This window comes from Sturnira hondurensis, unplaced genomic scaffold (assembly GCF_014824575.4).
Source record: "Sturnira hondurensis isolate 20B ecotype Veracruz unplaced genomic scaffold, ASM1482457v3 Scaffold0020237, whole genome shotgun sequence".
In the NCBI taxonomy this organism is placed as follows: Eukaryota; Metazoa; Chordata; class Mammalia; order Chiroptera; family Phyllostomidae; genus Sturnira; species Sturnira hondurensis.
In genome coordinates, this window is record NW_028092868.1 from 1,936,118 (window position 1) to 1,958,417 (window position 22,300).

The window sequence follows — 22,300 nt, forward strand, 5'->3', positions numbered from 1 at the left end:
AAAGCGACCAGACGGGACCTACCCAGGCACGCCGGCGGCCATTGGCAGATCCCAGGCATGGGGTGGCAACGGGCGGACCCAGTGAGGGCGCAAGGTGGCTGGCTGACCAAGGTCACACATTCGCGTGCAGATAAACCAGGTGAAGGAGCGAGCAGTGAGACAGACCACGCAGGCTACAGCCCCAGCGATGGGAATTAAAGTTTAAAAGCACCGAAAAACTCTCCGGGTCAAGGTGTTGGGAGAAGCTCCCAGGTTCACAGAGAGTTCATTGGAGAGACCCGCAGGGTCCTGGAGGGTGCACAACCCCACACACCCAGGAACCAGCACCAGAAGGGCCTAATTTGCTTGTGGGAAGCAGCAGAGGGGATCAAAATCTGAGAGAGGGCAGAACAAGTGCCATTGCTCCCTCTCTGACCCCACCCCCACATACAGCGTCACAAACCAACAACTGGGTCACTCACCCTGGAGAACACCTAAGGCTCCACCACTCATACATAACATGTGCAAACAGACCAGAACATTATAGCTGAAACCAAAGAACAGACCAAAGCCTCAGAGCCAAAACTTCTAAGTGACCAAGAGATAGCCAAACTATCAGATGCACAGTTCAAAACACTGGTGATCAGGATGCTCACAGAACTGGTTGATTTTAGTCACAAATTAGAGGAACAAAATGAAGGCTAAACTAATTAGAATGAAGGGAAATGCATAGGAAACCAATAGTGATGGGAAGGAAACTGGGACTCAGATCAATGGAATGGACCAGAAGGAAGATAAAAATGACCAAACAGAAACGAATGAAGAAACAAGAATTCAAAAAAAAATTAGGAGAGGCTTAGGAACCTCCAGGACATCTTTAAACATTCCAACATCTGAATTTTAGGGGTACCAGAAGGGGAAGAGGAACAGCAACAAGTGGAAAACTTATTTGAACAAATAATAAAGGAGAACTTCCCCAATCTGACAAAGGAAATAGACTTCCAGGAAGTCCAGGAAGCTCAGAGAGTCCCAAAGAAGTTGGACCCAAAGAGAAACACACCAAGGTACATGATAATTACATTAGCCAAGATTTAAATGAAGGAGAGAATCCTAGAAGCAGCAAGAGATAAGGGGACAGTCACCTACAAAGGAGTACCCATCAGACTGTCAGCTGATTTCTCAAAAGAGACCTTACAGGCAAGAAGGAGCTGGAAAGAAGTATTCCAAGTCATGAAATCCAAAGACCTACATCCAAGATTGCTTTATCTAGCAAAGCTTTCATTTAGAATGGAAGGACAGATAAAGTGCTTCCCAGATAAGGTCAAGTTCAAGGAGTTCATCACCACCAAGCCCTTATTACATGAGGAACTTACCTAAGAAAAAGAAGATAAAAAATACAGACAGTGAAAGGACAACAAACTCACAGTTATTGACAACCACACCTAAAACAAAAGCAAACCAAGAGGACAGCTAGATCAGGAGTGGAACCATAGAAATGGAGATCACATGGAGGGTTAGCAACAGGGGAGTGGGAGGAGGAGAAGGGGGAAAAGGTACAGAGAATAAGTAGCATAGACAGTAGGTAGAAAATAGATAGGGAGAGGGCAAGAATAGTGGGGGAAATATAGAATCTAAAGAACTTGTGACACATGGACATAAACTAAAGGGGGGGAATGGTGAGGGAGGGGTGTGCAGGGTGGAGGGAAATGAAGGGGGGAAATGGGACGACTGTAATGGCATCATCAATAAAATATATTTTTTTAAAAAGAGAGAAAGTCCTGCAAGGAGCTAGAGAAACGTGGACTCTTACATCTTCACTTGGACAACGACAGTGTGATCAAAGATCCTCAGACGCCATGGAAACCAGGCAACACCTCCGCTGAAGCACGCACATGAGAGGCCACCAACCCAGAATTCCACGTCCGGTAAAAAGAAACTTCAAAATTGAAAGCAAACTACATTTTCAGATAAAAGCAACAGATGTTATTGACAAAAGACCTACCTCACAAGGAATGCTGAAGTCAGCTTTTCTGCCCAGCGGGACACCAGAGAACACTGTACGTGTTTAGGCATGAATGAAGAGCATCAGAGATTGTGAGTTAACTGAGCAAAACATATATACATGGAGAATTATGAAATTGTCTTGCGGGGCTTCCGATGAGTGTGGAGCTAAGACACACGACTGCCGTGTAAAGTGGGTGAGGCTGTACATCGATCTCTACGGTTGTAAGGCTCCTATATTTCACGTGAACTGGCACGAGTGTAGTCTTAAATCACCGAGAAAAGTTAAGGCTGTATCCTTAGAGCAACAACAACAACAACAAAAAATCAAAGGAGTATTGGTAAAAAAAATTAATAGGTAAATAAAAATGAATTCCCAAAATTGCTCAAGCAGTCCAGAAGAAAGCAGAAAAGGAGGAACGGAGGAACAAAAAAATGAGGGGTGAGATAAACATGAAACAAATTTGTAAACAGTACACTGAAGCCCAAACGCATCAATAATTCCATTAAACATTAATGGCCTTCTATGGTCTGAACATTCGTGCCCCGCCCCAAATGTTGGAGTGGGAATGTCTGGTGTGATGGCGTCAGACAGTGAGGCCTCTGGGAGGTGGCGAGATCATGAGGACAAAGCCCCCTCGAACGGAATGAAGGTTTCTTCCCAAAGGGAGACCCCAGAGAGCTCCCTGTCTCTTCCACCACATGAGGACTGTCTATGAACCGAGAAGAGGGCCCTCACTAGACCACAGCAGGCCGAGGCCTTGATCTTGAACTGCCTGGCCTTCAGAGCTGTGAGAAATAAATCTCCATCTTTTATATGCTACTCAGTCTGTGGTATTTTGCTATTGCAGTGTGAACAGACCAAGACACGGCCTAAGCATTTCAACAGAAGGGCAGAAGTTAAAAGAACAAATTTAATAACAATATGACCTAACACACTTGACATATAAATACAGAAATAAGCTGAAATTAAATTAAAGGAAAAGATATATATGCATAACCATAGAAGGTGAGCATCTCACATCAATGCGGAGAGGCCAGGCTTTGCATTGGAACCAGAACTTGATTTGAACCCAGAAAAAGGCAATGGTGTTCTAAGAAACAAAGGATCTATCACATTCTTTCCGATTCATGTCACTCCCCTGTATTAGCCAACCATTTATGCTGAAAAGGGTGTCCAACCCGCCTCGGTCTGCGTGCGACCCAGGATGGCTATGAATGCAGCCCAATACAAAACTATACATTTACTTAAAACATTGTGAGATTTGTTTGTTTTCGTTAGTGTTTGTGTATTTAGTGTGGCCCAGAGATTCCAAAAGGTCAGACGCCCCTGAGAGAGAGGAGAGACAAGTCCCTCAGAGGCGTTTATTATTTTTGTCACTGTTTTCTGTTTGAGTTTTGATTTTTCCTATAGTTTCCACCTTGATTTTGAAGTGACCCGTCTCTCATCCATGCAACAAGTCGAATGAATCTCAAAAACATATCGCTGGTGAGGGTGGCCAAACTCAGAAGGCCATGCAATTTATGATTTCACCCACGTGACATTCTGGGAGAGGCCACGCTAAAACACAGAAGGCAGGTCAGGGGCGTCCAGGTATCAGAGGTGACGGGGGAGGACTGACTACAAAAAGGAGCAAGAGAACTTTGGGGATGATGAAAATACTGTATATGTTTGTACTAATACATACACATTTCTGAAAACTCATAGACCTACAGACCTAAAACAGAGAGTTTTACGACATGTAAATTATATACCAGTAAACCCTATTTTTTAAAAAAGCATAATGAAATGCCTGCCGTTACAGAGATTCCAGAAGAGCTAAAATTTAAGAGACTGCCAGTATTAAGCCTTGGAGAAGGTGGAGAGCAGCAGGAATCCTTTTGCATAACATTGGTAAAAGTGTAGATTTCTGCAAGAATTTTGGAAAATTATTTGACAATTACCAACTACAATGGAGCATAAGGATGCGCCACGGCCTGGCCACTCCATCACTAGGTCTGCATGCCCACCAAAAAAAAAGTGTAAACATGAACACTAAGAGACACGTACAAAAAATGTTTGTGGAGCTTTCGGCATAATAGTCAAAAACTGGAAACAACACCATATAATCGATGACTCATCGAACTTGACATGTTTAGACATCAGTGTTTCGTGCACTTAGCTGAATGTAGTTTGCGCTTTTCTTCACTTGACAAAAGCCACTCCCTAACTTGGTATGCAAGGCCCTTTATGCTTGGCCCCGCCCACCTCTTCAGCCTCATTGCCCTGCATACAGCCTGGGCCCAGACACACTCTCCCATCCTCCATGCCTTTGCACACTCTGTTCCCTCTGCCTGGATATTCTCTCATGTCTCACTTTATGTTCTTTACCTGCCTGGAAACCTCCAGCTTCTACCTTGAAACCCCAGTCAGAGGTCACCTCCTTCCAGAAGCCATCTTTAAATCCCCCCTTCCCAAACCCTTCCCCCCACAAGGCTGCATGAGGCGCTCCTGTTTTCTCGTGACACCGCACAACTGAGGTCAGGATTTATCCTCCTTGGACTGTGGGCGCTTTAGGCTGGATCATTCTGGTTGTGAGGAGGTGTCTTGTGTATTCTGGGGTATGTTTAGCATTGGTTCCCAGCCTTGACGCATTCCTAGACCCACTAGGTGCCAGCAGCATCCTTCCCTTCAGTTGTGACAAATGTCATCTGGGCTGCAAACCCACCTCTGGTAGAGAGCCACCACTGCTCTGGGGCTTTGGAGGACCAATAAACAACATCCTCTTTCCACACCTGAGTTCAGAAACAATTGAGAGACTGACTGAAGTCAGAAGGTGAAAATCAGATGTTAGAGCTGATTGGAGAATGTGACTTTAGATCTGTCACATTCTTGGTCACTGGAACTTGCTCCTAATCACTCAAAATGAGCCCTCCCATCCAAGAGACAAACAGGGCTAAACACCCACAGCCCCCTGCACAGAGCAGGCCCCTGGCCACCTGGCAGAGAGGAGACAGGAATACAAGTGTCCTGAGGACCTGCTGGGTCCGAGGGGGCAGGTGCAAGCAGAAGGCGCTGGACTCCTGACTTCATTTCTCCTCCCAAAGTCTCCAGTGCAGTGACCCCCTCCTCCAATGTGAAAAAGCTGAGTGATGAGAAGAGAGGCCGGGATGTCGCTCAGAAACCCCTCCGAGAGGCCCCTAACACTGTGCTCCTCCACCCTGGAGATGAATGCATCCTTGTCACCTGGTGTCTCGTCTGTGTCCTGCATAGACCGTGCAGGGCATGGGCAAGGTCCAACTCATCTCTGCATCCTCAGTGGTGAGCCCAGGGCCTGACTCATGCCAGGAGCTCAGTACATGTCCTTTCGTTCCTTCCTGCCCTTTCCGGGACCCTTATAATCCCAAAGTATCTCAGAGGGAACCACACTCACAGCATTGAATCCTAAAAGATTCTGCTCTGTCTCCCACATACCCTGCTCCTGGACACGTTCAGCAAGGAGCCCCCTGACACATAGCAGGAGCTCAAAAGGGTTCTACCAACTGGGGCGTACGGTGGTATTCAGCATTTCCTCTGGTCTTCCTGCCTAGGCTTTGCAGTACTGCCACTATGCCACAAGAGGGAGACATCACCTTTCCAATGCCCCTACAGCCTCCTTTCAGAAAACCAGGCCCAGCAAAGGTAGGAAGGAGGAGGGGTGGGGGATCCTGAACCAGGTGACTGGCCTCACCGGCCACAGCTGGACATCTGGCTGACACAGACTGCACACTGTGCCTCGCTGTGGCTTCTTCCCCACAGTGCTGCCTCAGAGCTCTCTCAGCTCTGGTCTGGGCAGGAGGTCCCCGCACTGACCTTCAAGCTTCCCACCGCCCCCTCTTCATGGCAGTCACTGCTCCCCTCTCGTCCTGGGTCCTGTCACCTGTGGCCAGGCCTCAGATTTTTCCCAAATGCATCATGGAGACCATGCTGGTTCTTGTCAGCCTCTTGATGACTATTCTAGAATTTTCTGTCCCAGGATCTTTGGACCAGCCACGCTCTAAGAGATCAAGCGACCCTTGGGAAGCCCCTTCGCCTCTCTGAGCTCAGCTGCCTTGCTTTCAAGGGGCATGGCGAGAGGAGCTGGTCCCCAGGTCTCGGGAGCCCTGAACCACCTCTGTGAGGCCTGTGCCTGTGACCTCTCTCCCTCTTGTTTCGCTCTCCTCTGATCTCACAAAAACCTTTTTGCTTCCCCAGGAGCCTACCCTCAGCAGGTTCATGCCTCCAGCTCACCTACCCCTTTCTAAACAAGCCCACGGTCTTCAGAAGCAGATAGATGTGGGGGCAAATCCTTTTTGCCAGCTTTCATGAACTTAACTCTCCCCTCCTCTGAGCCTTGGTTTGCTTATCTGTGAAATGGGGATGAAAATGACCTCGGTGAGTTTATTGTAAGTGAGATCTTCTGCATCTCACCCAAGGCCCAGCACATCGTAGGCACTCAATAAATGCTACTTCCCTCCCGATAATCCACACAAGCCACAGGCTAGACATCCTACATATAAAACCACTAATAGTCACAAAACGTTGTCAGGAAGTTATTACTCTCCTATTTTATAGACAAAGACCACTGAGGCACCAAGAGGTCAGATAACTGTCCTGGGAACACGAGGCCCAGATCAGAAGACCTTGAACTGTGCCCCCACCATGTGCTCTGACTCCGTGTTTTGCATGCAGGTGAAAGGAGAACATTTTCTTGTCTTTGTGTTCCACTTGGTTTAGAAGTGCAGAAGTACCCACCCTCACTCCTCTTCGGGGAAATGAGGCCTGTTCACAGATTCATTTTTATTTTCAATCAGATGCAGCTTCTCTTTCATGAAGACCAGGGGGCAGTTTGGTGAGAACAGAGGCCTGAGAGTCCTCGAGAGAAGCATGGGTGCTCATTTTCACTCTCTTAATGGGGGTCACTGACTTGCAAGAAGAGGGCGGTAAACTCACCAAGCCCGGGGGGTGCAGGTGCCGGCATTTCTGGCTCTGAGGCCCAGACCCCCAGAACGGGAAGCAGCTGTTTCCCATCTCAGTAGGGGTGGGAGCCTCCGAGAATGTGCTGACAAGGGTGAGCAGCATGGGACTTCCAGAGAGCTAGGTCCTTCTGCAGGGCCATTGGGACTGTAGGAAGGAGGCTCACCCGCCCGGCCAGCCTGACAGAGAGGGTGAACAGCAGGCCCGGTAGCAGGGAGTGGACGGGTCTGCCTTGCAGACCCAGGGAGTAGGAACATGGAATAGGCCATACAGGGCAGCGAACAAACACCCAGAGATGTCATCTGTCCCAGAGGCCCTGCTAAAGAAGGGGCCACAGAGGGTTTGAGAGGGGAATTCTTTTGGTTAGCCCCTAACGTGCCCAAATGTCCCAGCTGCTTGTCCAGTGCCCCTTCTACTGAGCCACGCCCTGGGCTCAGGGCCTCACCCACGGCTGCCACCACTGGCCACCTGCAGGTCATTGAGGAGCTCTGGACCCGCTCCAATCCACCAGAAGGGGAGATTGATGATGGGAACAGAGGCCGCCAGGTCTCTGTCCCGAGACTCCCCTGGAGCTTTTAATAAACAGCCTGCCTCTGAGTGCCAATTATTCTCAGATTCCAGCTCACTATTAGCTGTGTCTCTCAGACTCTTAGAGGTTGGCTCCGCCAGCTCCCCACTATGACCTCTTCCAGAAGGCACAACAAGTGACTGCAGTGTCCACTAATGGCCACTGGAGGGAGCCATAGGCCCGTGCCTGCACTGGGAAGCCCTGCCTCCTGTGGACCTTAGGCTGAAGTGGAAAACCACAGATCCGGGATCTCCAGCTCTGCCGGTATTTCCAAAGTCCTCCTGAGCTCTCTCCCCTGCCCCCCCCCCACCCCGCACCGCCCCCCACTCCACCACATCCCGTGACTAGGTCCTTCCTATTCTCCGAGGTCCTTGCAAAGGGAGGTGCCCCTGGGCTCCCTCCTCCATGAAGGACCACTGTCATCAACTGCAGCCTGTCAACAGACGACTGTTGGGTGGGAACTGAGATGCGACCTGGGAGACAGAAGAAGAGCAGTGATGGGAACCGAGGGCACAGACACCAGGGAAAGACGAGAGGAAGGCAGCTGGGTGGGAAAAGGTGGAGGAGTTAAACAGGGGAGGTGCACAACGCCTCCTCCGGGCAGCCCCCTGAGGGTCCCCGACACCCCCGCCAGGGGAGGGACAGCCGCCCCCTGCGCCGTCTGCTCCCTGCCTGCCTTGTTTACCGCCGCCGGTCTACCGCCGCCGGTCAGTCTCCTCAACGCCAGTCCAGTATTTGGGTTGTTAGAGGCTGGGCCTGAGCCTCCGCTGCAGGAAGTGGAGAAGGGGAAGCGGAGAGAGGTTGTAATGCAACACCCGGCACACAAAGGCCGGCGAGCTCTCACCTGATTTTCACCTCTCTTATCTCCACCGGGATTGAGTTCGGCTGGTCTGAGTCCTCTGAAGGACTGTCATTCAGAGAAGGCCCCTCCCTCCCCAGCTGACACCTGCTGATACCGCCGCAGGAAAGATCGGGGAGCAGTGTCAGACGGCTCCTTCTGGGAGGCCCCGCAAGTGGGCTTCCGATTTCCAGGACAGATCCCCTTCTCTCCTGGTCTCTGCCTTCCCCACCCCCGTTTTATGCAGGAGAGATGGAGGCCAATGTGACCACCTGAAAACAAAGGGGGAAGCTCAGGAAGAAAAGCCCCCGGGTGGGTAGCGTCCAGGTTTGGAAAGAATTGTCCAAACCTGCCATCTCTCTGCACTTCCTGTTGGGTCATCCAGTCTCCGACTCCACAAAAACCCTGAGCCAGACACTGCTAAGCCACTTCCTCACCCCCCCCCCCACCCTACTGTTATTCTTTTCCCAAAGGAAAAGGCCGATGACCTCCTCATGGTCAAACCCAAGGACTTTCTCCTAGATCCCATGCGACTTGATTCTAAGAAGGTGGCTGGACTGCTGACCAGGCATTTCCTCCTTCTAGAAGTTGTCGTTCCACCTGCTAAGACACCAGACCTTCCAGGTGCTCCTCCTTCCTTTGTGAGAGCCCCATCTTCTCTCTATGGGACCCTCTTCCTCTGCCCCCTCCTCCTGACACACGCCTGCTCCCCTGGTCCCAGGACCCTCCTACCCCACGGTGCCTTTAGAACAGGCTGAGTCCAAACCCGCAAAAGCACAAGCTTCCTGTGATTCAACCTACCTTCGATGCCTCAGAAGCCTCTCCACTGAAGTAGCGAGAAACTTGAAGTTGCATCCTCTATGCGGGGCTCCGGTGCCCAAGGTCACCCCTGAGGCGTCCATTATCTGGTCTATATGACCCCATGAGTTACGCTATTCTCTCTGCAGTTTCTGGTCCACATGGGGACCTCTGCCCCATGGCCCCAGTCCCTGTCCTCTGTGCTGAGACATGAGACCATCCTTCCCCTGTGTCTTGTCACCTCTGTGGAGGTGCTGTTGAGAAGCCCATGCAGCCACCCCAGACCCCAGACCCCAGACCCCAGATCCAGTCTTTTCTCCTCTCTCCAGGCCAGGGAAGAGCTTGGACTTTCCTGGCTGGAGTCAGACCTTGGCCCTGGGCCAGCCTGCTGTATAACTGGGAGGAAGCAGTCCAGCGCCTCCACACACAGATGTGGCCACCGACCAGGCCACGCCTGCACGTCAAGTCCTTCCCAGGAAGAGTGTGCAACCACTGGGCTGTGCAGCTCCCCGACGTGGTACCTACTGTAACTCCGAACCTTCCAGCCCCAGCCCTTCACTTCTAACTGCCCAGGCCCATTGCCACCTGGAAGTCCCACAGCTCCTTCTCTCAACCTGCCCAGCTCCAAACTCCCCGTCTGCTGCCCAAACCGACGCTCCTCCACTCAGCATATCGTCCGTGTGCAAACAGTCCTTCTCCACGCTTCTCCTTCCGTCGCCCCCATGTTTGATCAATGATTGAGATTCCCCAGAGCTACTGCTTAGCATCCTCTGTGCAGCCCCAGAAAGGCCCACCTCCTGCTTCTGGGATTGCAAAGGAGGGCTCCTTCCCGCCAGTGTCAGAGTGTGAGTCAGAAACCAGCAGCTGTTCCCACCCCACTCTCCTCTGCTTCCTCCGGTGACAAGTCCCGGGAAGGGTGGCTGGGCTCCTGGCCGCCGAGCACAGAAGTAACATTTCCCAGCAGCTAGTTGAGGCTGTGGGGTGGTTCCTGCTATCTGAGCAGAAACAATGTATACAGGATGGGGTAAAAGTAGGTTTACAGTTGTTCATATGGAAAATAATACAATCATTAATAAAAATAATATAAGAATAAACTGTGTTTCATGTACTCACAACTGTAACCCTACTTTGGCCCCAAGTTGCATAATATAAACAATGTATTGTGCCCTGAAAGAGAAGGGTATGCCTTCCCTTCCTCTTTTCTGGCTTATCCACATTCTGACCAGAATGCAGTTGTAATGGCAGGAGCTGGTGCAGCCATCATGGACCACATATTGAGGGTGGCAGAGCAGCAAAACGGAAGGACCCAGGGTTCCTGAACAACTTCATGGGAAGAGCTGTAGCACAAGCTATAGCCTTTACTTGAGAGAGAAATAAATTTCTATCACATTTAAGTGTTTGGTAATTTGGAATCTCTGTTACAGAGCTGAACCAGTTTCTGAACAGAAGCTACGTGATGGAGAGCTGAAGGGTTCTTAAGTCCATTTCTGTAGCATTTTGCAGCTGTGAGACCTTGGGGAAACTACTTAACCTTTCTAAGCTTTAGTTTTCTTAACTGTATACCTATTTTCAAGTGTCATTTTATAAACAGATAAATGAGATAACATTTAATAGAACACCTAATACAACATTGAACATATACTCAGAGTTCAACAGGCATTGAAACAGCCCAGCCACCTCTGCAAAATACCGACGTGACCCCACGCCCCTGGACTAAGAACCTTCAGAAACTTCCACTTCCCTCACAACAAACACCGAACCTCTCACATGACCGAGAAAGCCCAGCCTCACCCACCCACCTCTCTGGCCCAACCTCCCTCACCAGGGTGTCCTTTGGCCACCCTGACCTTGCAGTTGCCTCATTCCTTCCACAAACGTTGAGGGGGGCCTCCCTCACACCAGACACTGAGCTCAACTTCTGATGCAGACCTGGGTCCTCGCTCTCGGGGACTTTATAGTCTGGCGAGGAAGGGGGAAAAGATCAGATAAATAATAAGTGTAGCCCTGGCTGGTGTGACTCAGTGAAATGTCACCAGTTCGATTCCTGGTCAGGGCACATGCCTGGGTTGCAGGCCAGGTCCCCAGCTGGGGATCTGCGAGGGGCAACCAATCAATGTATCTCTCACACATTGGTGTTTCTCTCCCTCTCTTTCTCCTTCCCTTCCCCTCTCTCTAAAAGTAAACAAATAAAATTTAATACATGAGATAATAATAATAATAATAATACATGTAGCTAACCTTTATTGAGCACTTATTGTTTGCCAGGGGTTACCCCAAGCCATTTTTACAGGCATAGACTCAGTTGCCGCAATCAGCCCTGAGTTAGGCACCCCCACTACCATCCTGGTTTTAAAAGATAGGAGAACAGGAGCAGAGCGAAGTCAAGCAACGTGCCCAGGGTCACACAGCTAGTAAGATGCAGCCAAGGCCGTCTGACCCCAGGGCCCCTGCACTTCACCACTGTTCCACGTGGCCTTCCAGTGAGAGTCAAATTATTACAGTAGCACCTGCCACCACAAGGGGGCCCCTGGGGTTCAGACGCACCCTGCCCCTCGTGCCCCTGGGCCTGGGCACGGACTGTCTCCTCTGCCTGAAACACCTTCTCTGCCTCCTCTGCCCAATTCACTTCTGTGCACCCTTTGGACCCTGATGTTTGGAAAGTGTCACCTCCTAAGGGACACCTTCCCTACTCTCTGCAGACACTCCAGATCCACTTACAGCACTCGCTGCCTTGCTTCCCTTCGGGGTTCCCATCACATTGCACTCACGTATTTGCTGATTCTCCATACGCTTTCCCCACTCTCCCCTCCCCACTGCCATCGGGCCTGGAAGGCTGTACGAGAGGCAAACGCACCAGCATCACCCATGCCTAGTCTAGCACCTGCACAGGGCAGGCACTCAGCACCTATCTGGGGAACTGACTGCTCGACTTACCTCAAGGCATAGCCTCAAGGTCTCCACTAGCTCTAAGGCTACATGACTGTGAAGTGTTCTCCGTCTCTCCCTGGTGGTCTCCCGCCTTCCTCAAGGACCTCTGCCCCGTATGGCCCCTGCTCCTACTCTTCCCAATCACACTGAGGCCCCTGAAGGAGGGGCCATGGTGCTGCCAGGCCAGAGTCTGCTCACGCAGGATATGGGACTGGAGGAGGGCAGAGGGCTGCTGACCTTCCAGACGACCCCTAGTTTCCCAGGACCCGGCCCAAGGAGAGGTTTCCTAAGAGCCACCGGGAGTCGAGGAACACAGCATAGTAGGAGGAGGGGCCCAGACCCCGGACGTCCTGTCTCGATGGCCAGAGATGATCTCTAAACCCCATAAAAGCTGGAGCCGTGGAGGCGGCTGTACCACCATCCCCAAGCACTGTGGTCTGGAGTCGGGAGCCAGCAAGATCGATATCGTTCGGGAGGCTCTCAGCTCCAAGTCCTTTCTGCTGCCAAGTCTCCCCGGAGGACTGAGGCGATGGTGTGGAGGAGGCAAGAGGCCCAAGGAGAGGAAAGGAAGTGTGTGTCCTTGAGGACCTGCAGCCCAGCAATAGACCCAGGGCCGACCTGGGTGCTGCGTGCCCTTCATCCTCACACCAGCCCTCCCTCGGGTAGGGATTATCCCATTTTACAGATAAGGACCGGGGGCCAGAGAGGGGAAAAGCTTCCCGAGGTCCCACCAAAGTCAGAACCACACGCAGCCATGCTTGGTTCTGAGGCCAGCACTCCCCAAGGCAGGCTGCACTTGAGGACTGATGTCCAGTCGGTCGGAGTGCCCAGCCACATGGGCACTCTGGGCTCAGGAGGGAAAGTGTGGCTCTCCTAGGCTGTACCTGCAGCCACACCTGGAATGGAGGCTGGGAAGGGCCTCCTCCCCACACCTGCAGGGACGGGGAGCTGGCTCCTCCCGGAGCAGAAAGGAGGAGCAGCCCCTCTGGCCTCCAACCTCCCTACAGTGCTCCCCTGGGACAGCACGCAGCCCAGCAAGTGCTGGCTCTCATCCCCAAGGGGCCACGGCTCATCCAACAGCTAGCAGCCCATCCTCCCATGCCTCCTCTGCTCTCGGGGGATCAACACCAGCCTGTTGCCACCAACTGCAGGGTGGCCACGGCCCATGTCCAGTGGCCTCCCCAGAGGTCTGATCTGCAGAACTCCTGGGGGTGCTCCCTCCCCTCCTCTGCGGGTGGCACTGTGCCGATTGGTGCAGCCCCGGTGGGCTCACCGCGGGAGCAGCCCCGCCCCACTGCTGGCCCACTACCCAGGGACCAAGTCAGCCAGAACGCTTGGCTGGAGGCTGGCAGGGGAGGAGATGCCTTCTAGGAGACACAGCACAGCCCATTGTCCTGTGCACCTGTGTGTGTGCACATACATACCCACACACATGCACATGCACACACGTGTGCACAGGTGCGTTTGGTCTGGCACCTGCGGTCGGTGCTTTTAAAGCCAGCTGTTTCGCATTTGAAACTGTTTAGAAACTTCTGAGACTAATAAAGTCATTTTCTCCAACTCATGAGGAAAAGCCAGTTCTTTTTCGAAAAAGGAAGGAGAGCCCTGGTTCGTGTGGCTCAGTGGGTTGGGCATTGTCTTGCCAACCGAAGTCGCCGGCTGGATTCCCCGTCAGGGCACACGCTTCGGTTGTGGGTTCAGTCCCTGATCGGGGCACATTCGAGAGGCAACTGATTGATGTTTCCCTCCCTCTCTTTCTCCCTCCCCTCTTCTCTCAAACATAAATAAATACAATCTAAAAACTACAGAAAGGAAGAATTCAACACCCACGAGGAGAAAGCCCAGAGCCCCTGGAGCTGGGTTTTCCAGGCCCTCCCCGGCCCACCATCCCCTGCCCGTAGACGGCAGGTGGCATGTCCCCTGGAGACGGCAGCAGCTGCTCCTTCCTCTGCCCTCGTGAAGGGTGGGGCCGAACACTGCCTGGTGGCAGGAGCAGGGACATTTGGATTCCGCTCCTGAGGGGAGAAGACAGTGTTCTCCCACTCCCGGGAGGGGGGGTGAGCCGGACAGACTGGCTGTGGGGACACCCAAGCCAGTGCAGAGGGCGCTTTTCCTCCCAGCCTGTGTCCGGTGCATGTGTGTGCACCAGGTCCATCCACACACGTGGCCATGGAAGACGCAATTTGGAGAAAGTTCTTCCACAGTCATTCTGGGCCCAGGCTGCCCACAGAATCCCCTGGGGAAGTTCCAGGACCCAGCTGCACCTTGGCCTGATTCTCTTAGGACCTGGGCATGGGACCCAGGCTTCGGTGCTTTCCAGACAAGGCTGAGACCTAGCAAGAGACTCCTCACCTCCAGCCCCCCAACCCCATTCCTCTGCCCCTTCTGCCCTCACCTCAGCTGGTGTTCCTGCCTCTTCTGAGGCTGGTCTCTGCTCATATCCCAAGTACCTGCTGCAGCCAGAGACCCTGCTCGCCAGGGCCAGGCCTTGCCCCCGCCCCCCTTGACCCAGCCAGCCCCAGGCTGCAGAGACTCCAGCACCGTCAGCAGCACAGGCCCCAAGATGAGGGAGGCCTCGGAAGGTGTCCCCTCTCTGCCTCGCTGTTTAATGTCCTCAAAGCCAGGCTGGATCTGCCTAGCTCCCAAACTGGAGCCTGTCCCTCTCATGTCCCCTGCACCAGCCCCAGCCAAGGTATCCACATCACTCCACATCTGGGTGGCATCAGAGGGCGACCTCCCCGTCACACCGCAGCAGCCCTGGCCCACTCCCCAGGGAGGCAGCCTGACTGCCCAACTCCCGACCACCCTGTCTGACCGGCCGTCAGTTTTCTCTCCTGTCTGCCCTGCCCCCTTCAGAGTCCTGGGATGCAGACCCCGAGAGCAGAGGGCAAGGCGTGAGGTCCGCTTGCCCGGGTTCCTGGCCTGGCTCTGTGGCTTCCTCTCCAGCTTTGCGATTCTGAACAGTCTCTGAGCCTCCCTGAAGGAACCTGTTTCTTTCTCCATAAAACGAGAAAACAAGGACAGCCCTTATCTCGCTGGGTCCGCGTGAGAAAACACCTGGATGTGCTCGGCGAAGTCTTGGCACTCAGCAGGTCTGTTACCTGCAGGGATAAGCACCAGTTCTGCCCAACAGAAGCGATGGGACCTCTCACGGCCTCGGTTCCTATTTATCCCCTGGGCCTAGTACCACTTACCTCATGGGTTTATTGGGAAGATGACATATGACAATGCCTAGCACATAGAAGGCTCGCAATACATGGCCCTCCTCCAGTGCAGGCAGGGACTGTGCATCCTGGTCTTTGTGTCCCTCGCAGCAGTTCTCAGAGTACAGTCTGGGACCCAGGGGTCTCGGAGCCCCTTTCAGGGGTTGTGTGAGGTCCAAACTATTCTCCTAATAACACTAAGCTCTCGTTTGTTCACCTCACTCTCATTTCTGAGTGTGTGCAGTTTTCCAGAGGCCCCAGTGTGCGAGAGCAGGTCACAGTGAATGCAGACACCAGCAGAAGAGCCCAGCTGTCTTCTGTCAAGCCAGGCCTGAGTGAGCCTTTCCAAAAAGGCCGAACAGTGTGACTCTTCTCACCCAGTCTTTATTGTTTTAGAAAATAGCATTTTCCATAAAATTTCGATTCATGTTAACATGCAGTGAGCTTGATATTGCCATGGGAGTGAACTGGTAAACACTTTCAAACGTTCTCAGTTTCCATCTGGAACATGGTAGGTGTGGATAGACGGCGCCCGCACAAACAAGAGCTCGATGGTGTCTGAGTGTGATGCAGTCCCAGGCAGGTCCGGGAGGCCGCCCATGGCTCTCACGGCTGCCGGCCGCACGTGGCGCTCTCAGCACGCAGCGCTCTCAGCACACCGCCACTCAGATCAGCCTCCCCACCACCCCCTGGTGGCACCACAAGCTCGATGGGGAACTAGAGCCGTGTGGCGCGAGTGTTTCCAATCTGCCAGGGCACCCTGTGCTGTGCTAGGCAGGCCTCAGTGGGTGCCACTCCAAACTTTCCAAACTGCAAAGGACTTGCCCAGGAGCACCAGGATGGAACCTGCCTGCAAACTAAGCCAACTCAAAGCCAGGTGGTGGAGACAATCTCCTGACTCTGCCAACTGAGGCCTCGGGTCCAGCTGTGCCTGGACTTCTTGGTCACATGGACCAATAAGTTCCTTTTTATTTTCTTAAGCCAGTTTGAGTTGAGTTTCTCTTCTAGCGGGAAGAGTCCCGATGAAACCCTTGCAGTAATCAGAACAAGACTTGGTGGTCGGAAACTGCTGGGAGGACCTAGGGCGAACCGTCCCGCAGGACGCCCCTGAAGCCAGGTAGCCAGAGCTTGGGTGAGGCCAGTTTTGCCCCTCAGAGACCTGGCAGACCCCGTCCCAAAACAACGCAGCTAGACAACAGCGTGATTTTTCTTTCACTTTATCATTTATAAAGCCATACAATGGGTCGCAAAGAAACGAAGCAGCTGTCCAGGAGCAGGGCAGCATCAGTGTACAATACATTCGTATCCGGAGTGAGTAGCATACACCAGGGTTTATACAAGGTGGCGGAGGTTATAGGCACAATGATAGAAAACAGAAAGTATATTTCCACCTATATAAACACAATCAGGGGATGGGAGGAGGCTGGGCTATTCTGTTTTTCCTGCAGAGGGCTGGGAGGCAGGGGCGGGGTGGGGTGGGGGAGGGGCAGTAGGAACTTCCCACGCTTGTTTTGAGTGACATGTCGGAGGGAGGAGTGGGGAAACACAGCATGCAGACACAGATGTGCTTCTCACACACACACACACAAACCACACACGGACACAGGAGAGGCTCGAACTGCTTGACACTGATTAGAAAACACACTTGGGACATCCCTCCACAATCCCGCAGCTGCTAGAGGTACTCCAGCACTTGGAATGTGTGAGGACAGCAGAGCCTCACCCCATCGGCAGTGCTGAGATTCCTCCAGTGGGCGCCCCACAGGCCCTGCCTCCTGATTCCTTCCTCGTGGGATGGTATTCAAGGTGACGTCCTCCCCTTGCCCACCTCCAACCCAACCCCTCATTTCCCTAGAGATACAAGCAAAATACGCACACACGGACATCCACACTTGCACGCACACGCACACACGTCCCATGTTACCACCGGCCAGGAGCCTCCAGCCTGGGACCCCGGGGCCTGGACCTGGGTGAGGAATGGCCCCAGGGCTCTGCTGCTGACCTCTTCAAGGACCCCAAGCAAGGAAGGGGGAGGGGCAGGGGCAGGAGACCGCCTCTGGACAGGCCATTGGCCCACTTGCTCTCCCCATCTGGGAAAAAGCGAAGACGGGCAGAAGCCCCGGGAGGCAGGGTGCTGGTGCCCGTCCAGGGCTCAGGTGCTGCTCCACCTGCAGACCCCTCCGCACCCCTGCACGACGTGAGGAGCCAGCCAATGTCTGCTCGTGCCCATGAGGGGAGGGCGGAAGGACGTCCTGGTCACCTCCCCCCCGGGAGCCCCTTTACCGAAGGATCACTTGTCCAGCCAGCTGCCTCCACTTACGGTTACACAGCCACCAGCACCCTCTGTCCTGCCAGAGCCTGACACGCCCAGGGACCCCTCACAACCCAGTGGAGAAGGGATCCTGGAAGTCCACGAGCCCTAGGAACCACTGCAGGAAAAGCTTCCGTGAGGACCGAGGTCAGAAGGCCTTTCCCAAACCTAGGACGTGACGTCCCTCAAACACTTGGCTAGATGAGGGAGCCAGACACCATGGCCTCAGGGGAGGGGGTTCCAGTCACCCTTGGAGCTTGCTCAAACCACTCACCTCCCCCCATGTCCCCTCTGGGGTCACCTCTCCACTGCTCCCATGCCCAGTGCTCCCCTCTTGTTCCACCTGGGAAGAGCCACGGGGCCATCACGGGGCCAGGCCTGCCTCGGGGCCTGGCTGGACAGCTAGAAGCAGGCTGGGCCCGGAGCGGCCACCAGCTGACCACGCCTCTCCCAGCACCCAGTCCCCAGGCTATTCTCAAGACCAGACAGTACTCTCCTGGCCGACAGACAGACTCAACAATAAACAGCAAATACGTTGAGGGAGGGAGGAGAGAGAAAAGGATAAACATTTACATGATAAGAACAATAATTATTAAAAGTGCTTTCTTTCAAAGGACATCTTTGGCAAGAATACACTGCAGTGCTGTGGGGGGTGTGCGTGTACATGTGCGTGCACGTGTGCGTGGGTGCACGGGCCTGACTGTGAGATGGGGCACTAGAGCGTCTTCCCGGCCACTGTGGAGCCGGGGGCGCCCTTCCCCACCCTTCTTCTGCAAAGGCCAAACTCTGGGAAACCGACTCCCTCACAGGGAGTGTGTTGATTAGCTTCCCAGCAGCCCCCGGGGCTGAGTGGGGTGGGCTGGCCATGCCTGCGAGGTGGGCGGTGGTGGTCAGTGGGAAAGCTCGTGAGAAGGTGGACCCTGGGCCTGGGTGCAGACAATGGTCTGACACGCCTGCCAGCCTGAGTGTGGAGAGGACGCCCCAGGGCTGTCCGGGTGGGGCGGGGCAGGGCAGATGGAGATCTTGACAAAGGAGGGGGCAGGACACCTCCAGCCTGGGAAGAGACTTGGGGCCAGTGGGGAACGAGGAGAGGGAAATCCCAGCATCTGGCCTGAAGGCCTCCGAAGGAAGCGCACTTTGGAGGAACCTTGGCCACCAAGCACAAGGGTTCAGCTTTCGGGAAGCCAGGGGCTGCTGGCCACCTTCTTCAGACACTCTCCTTTCCAACTCCCTGAAACAGTGTGTCCACACAGATGCAGCTTCTTGGAGGAGAAATACAAAAGACGCACACGTTACCCACACCTGCACACTCACCCACGTGCCCCACTGGCTCACACGCTCACTTGAACCGTGGTGAATGGGCTCATCTCAGGACCTGAGGGCCGAGGCCTGGGCCTGCCAGAAAATAAGGGGGCTGCAGAGGATGGAACATCCCTCCCCACCGAGCCCCAGGCAGAGCCTAGGGAAGGCCAAGGTGGGGCAAGGGGACCCCTGATCACCCCAAGGGCAAAGGCCCCAACATTTCAGGCTTCACTTACAAACAGGAAGAAGGATGGGAACTGGTTTATGCCCAAGGAGGCAATAAAGCAATGTGGGAAAACAATAAATACTTCTTGTCAATTTACCTACTCTTTTTTTTAACCTTTTCTTATATTTTATTAGCTTACAGGTTCTGTCAGTATGTCTCACATATATATTATATATATTTATATATCAGTACAACGCCTCTCTCTAGGGGACCCTCAGAGGCTTAAGAAGCCCCTCAAGCATGGAGTCTTGGTGAATTTTCCATTTCAGCTTAGAGTCTTTGGGTGGAGGTTGGGGGTTTCACCATGGCCCAGATGAACTCTAGGCCCTCTGGCCTAATGCAGCCTTGTGCCCTCTGCTCACAGGCAGTTTGGCTTTGCTGGGGAATCCAAGGCAGAAAGGGGAGAATAAGGCTCCAGTGATGTACACAGGCCACGTGGTGCACAGGCAGCAGCCCCCAGAGCTCTGCTGAGTCACCCTGGACAGCCCAGCAAAAGCTTGCGGAGGCCAGCTTGCGGAGGCCAGGGCAAGGACTACAGGCATCTTCCCTGGGCCTGGCTGGACAGGGCTCTTGGAAGCAGGTTGCCCAGGATGAGCCCAACACAGGGACCCTGTAGGGCAGAACAGGGCAGGGCAGAGCAGGAAGGCTCAATCCCCAGCACTCGAAAAGACATCATGCAGGTAAAGCAAGTCTGAGATAAGGCTGGTGTGGGCTCGAAACCCAGGAAGGGGCTGAGGGCTGGGCGCTGGCAGGAGCGACCTGCCCACCTCCCTGCTGGGCCAAACAATTTGGGAAACAGGCCTAGAAGTCGGAGGATCCCCCACCAACCTGACCAGGCCATGGAAATGCATGCCTCCACCTCCTTGAATTAACGTCCCGCCTCCCGGTAGGGGCAGAAAGGGGTCACGCTGCAGGGTGGCAGGCCCCACTCCTGCTGGGTTCTTGGTCCAGGGAAAGGCACTCAGGGTCACTGGAGTGCAGGCGTAGGGACCAAGAGAGAGCCTGTTATCCACATTCCTGGGTGCTCCTGGGGAGAAGGCTGCCATCCCCTCCCTGATGCTGTGTTGTCACGGCTCTGACCTTCTTTGGACAGTGTGCACGTGTGTGCAAACACAAGGAACCTGGGCAAGGACATCTGTTTGTAATTCTAGCAGAGGCAAACATAACTCAGCGTGCGAGGATGTGGGTGCCGACATATACACAACCCCACACACCCCCCCCAAACTATACACTGGAGGCAGAGCAGAGACCTTAGGTGCCCAGGGTCTGAGATACTTCCAAAAGCAAACGATCTGCCACTCGATGCCCCATGCTGGCTCTTTTTAGTCTGGTGATGTGCCCTAGAGGTGGCCAGAAAAAGATTCTCTCGACTTGATTTCTCCTTGCAAAGCAGTTGGGCTAGAGGGACACTTGTCCATTTCTCCCCAAAGTGTGGACCCCCCAAGGAGGTCAGCTCTGCCTCCTTGGAGGGGCTCCATCCTCTGGGGGGGGAGGGGGCGTTAGGTGGACCTGGTCAGTTTTGAAGGCTTCGGGGTTGCACAGCATCCACCCACCCACGGGAATCGAGTTCTCCTCCTCCGTCCTTTTCTCTTTCTCTCCCTCTCTCCCCCTCCCCTCTGCAATTCACTTCCCTCTCCCCACGTCACACTTTCTTCTCTCCTTCTCCAAAATTGGCCCAAAGTCCTCCCTCGGGATTCAAAGGTGGTCAGAATTCATGGGTCCCCTCCCCCACCACACCCATCCCCGCTGCCCCGGCCCAGGCACGGGGTGAGTTCATCTCTTCTGGCCGGCACTCAGCATGACCTTGGAGACAAAGTTGACAATGGCAGAGGCAGGCTGGTTGGGGTCAAGCTCAGCAAAGAGGTGGCAGGCGTTGTCCGTGGTGCTGCCCTGCTTCCGGGCCACAAAGCCAAAGAGCCTGCAGGGGCAGGAGAAGGGTGACGGGTGTGAGGGGAGAGCCCCAGGCCACCCAAATGAGCAAACGTATCTTCAGGTCAATCTCTGTCCCCCGTGGCTCCACACCTCCTGGGCATGGGCACCGGGGGAGGGCAGGCAGGGGACGTAAGAGAGAATCCTCTCTCTCTTCCACTGACAAGAAAGTCAAGGGACACTAGAAATGACAGTGTCACCTGTTTGGGGGTAGGCAAAAATTCCCCTTCTGCGGGGAGGGGAGAAGCACGGGGGAGGGGGAAGAGCCGTTGCAGGCAACTGACAAGATGACAAGACTGGACGGAAGGTAGAGGCGGAGATGAGACCCCAAATCAAATGGGGACATTCCTGGCTGAGCTTCTCCCAGTCCATCTCAGCCCCACCCCAACCCAGGTGTTCTTACACACGACCCGTAAGCACAGAGTAAAACGCCTCTAACCACCAAAGGGCTGGTCCTCCGCACATGCCAGGAGGTCGGGGAGACCAAAGGACAGGGGTCGCTGCCCTGCCCACACCACACACCCCCACACACACTGACACATACACACATTTCTCCCAGGCTCCAGGGAATGGGAGGGGGAGGGAGCCCCCACAGCTGTTCCCCCAGCCCCCACTCCATGAGCCAAGGCTGGAGTGAGCTGGCATTCTCTCTGTGCAAAACAGAGTTAAAAATATGAGAGCAGAGAACAGAATGTGAGCTCAGGTCCCCTCCCAGGCCACACGTTGCTAATTAGAGCGAGACGGGAAAATGGGGACAGCTGGAGATTCCGATGGAAACCCCTCTCCCTCGGGCTGGACCACAACAGCTAAAATTAGAAAAGTTGGGTCCAGCTTGCAACTGTGCACACACATGCATGTACACATACATGCATGTGTGTGCACGTGCGCCTTCCTACAGCAGCGGCTTCCTTCCTACAGCTGCTTCAGGGGCTGGGAACCACTGGGCCAGAGGTCTGAGGGAATGGTCCACCCAAGAACGGGAAAAGCCTGGGTCCATGCCCCACCCCCGAATCCCCTTTCCAGGCTCGCTGGGCTGCTCAGGGCTCTGGGAGGGAGTGGCTCTGAGCTGCGGGCACGATGGAACACCAGCCCCAGCTGCCAGGCTCTGCCAGGATGGGGAGTCCCCCGCCTCCCTCCCCTGATGTTTATTTCAGCTCCAAGGCCTCCAGGGCCAATTCAGCAATTCCTTCCTCTGCTTAGGGAAGTGGATCCAAGCAAGAAACCTCAGCCCCCTAAGGCAGG

At 54.0% G+C, this 22,300-nt stretch overlaps 1 protein-coding gene across 11 annotated transcripts in view; it reads right to left on the reverse strand.

The window, feature by feature from the left end:
* Window positions 1-16,492: 16,492 nt before the first annotated feature.
* TNS1 (tensin 1) overlaps window positions 16,493-22,300 on the reverse strand; it is a 158,641-nt gene continuing 152,833 nt past the window's right edge. For all 11 annotated transcript variants that reach the window (XM_037029103.1, XM_037029102.1, XM_037029109.1 and 8 more), the window contains one exon: window positions 16,493-21,047. In XM_037029103.1, coding sequence (XP_036884998.1) covers window positions 20,903-21,047 — 145 coding nt within the window. In that variant the 3' untranslated portion in view covers window positions 16,493-20,902. The remainder of the gene's footprint in view (window positions 21,048-22,300) is intronic.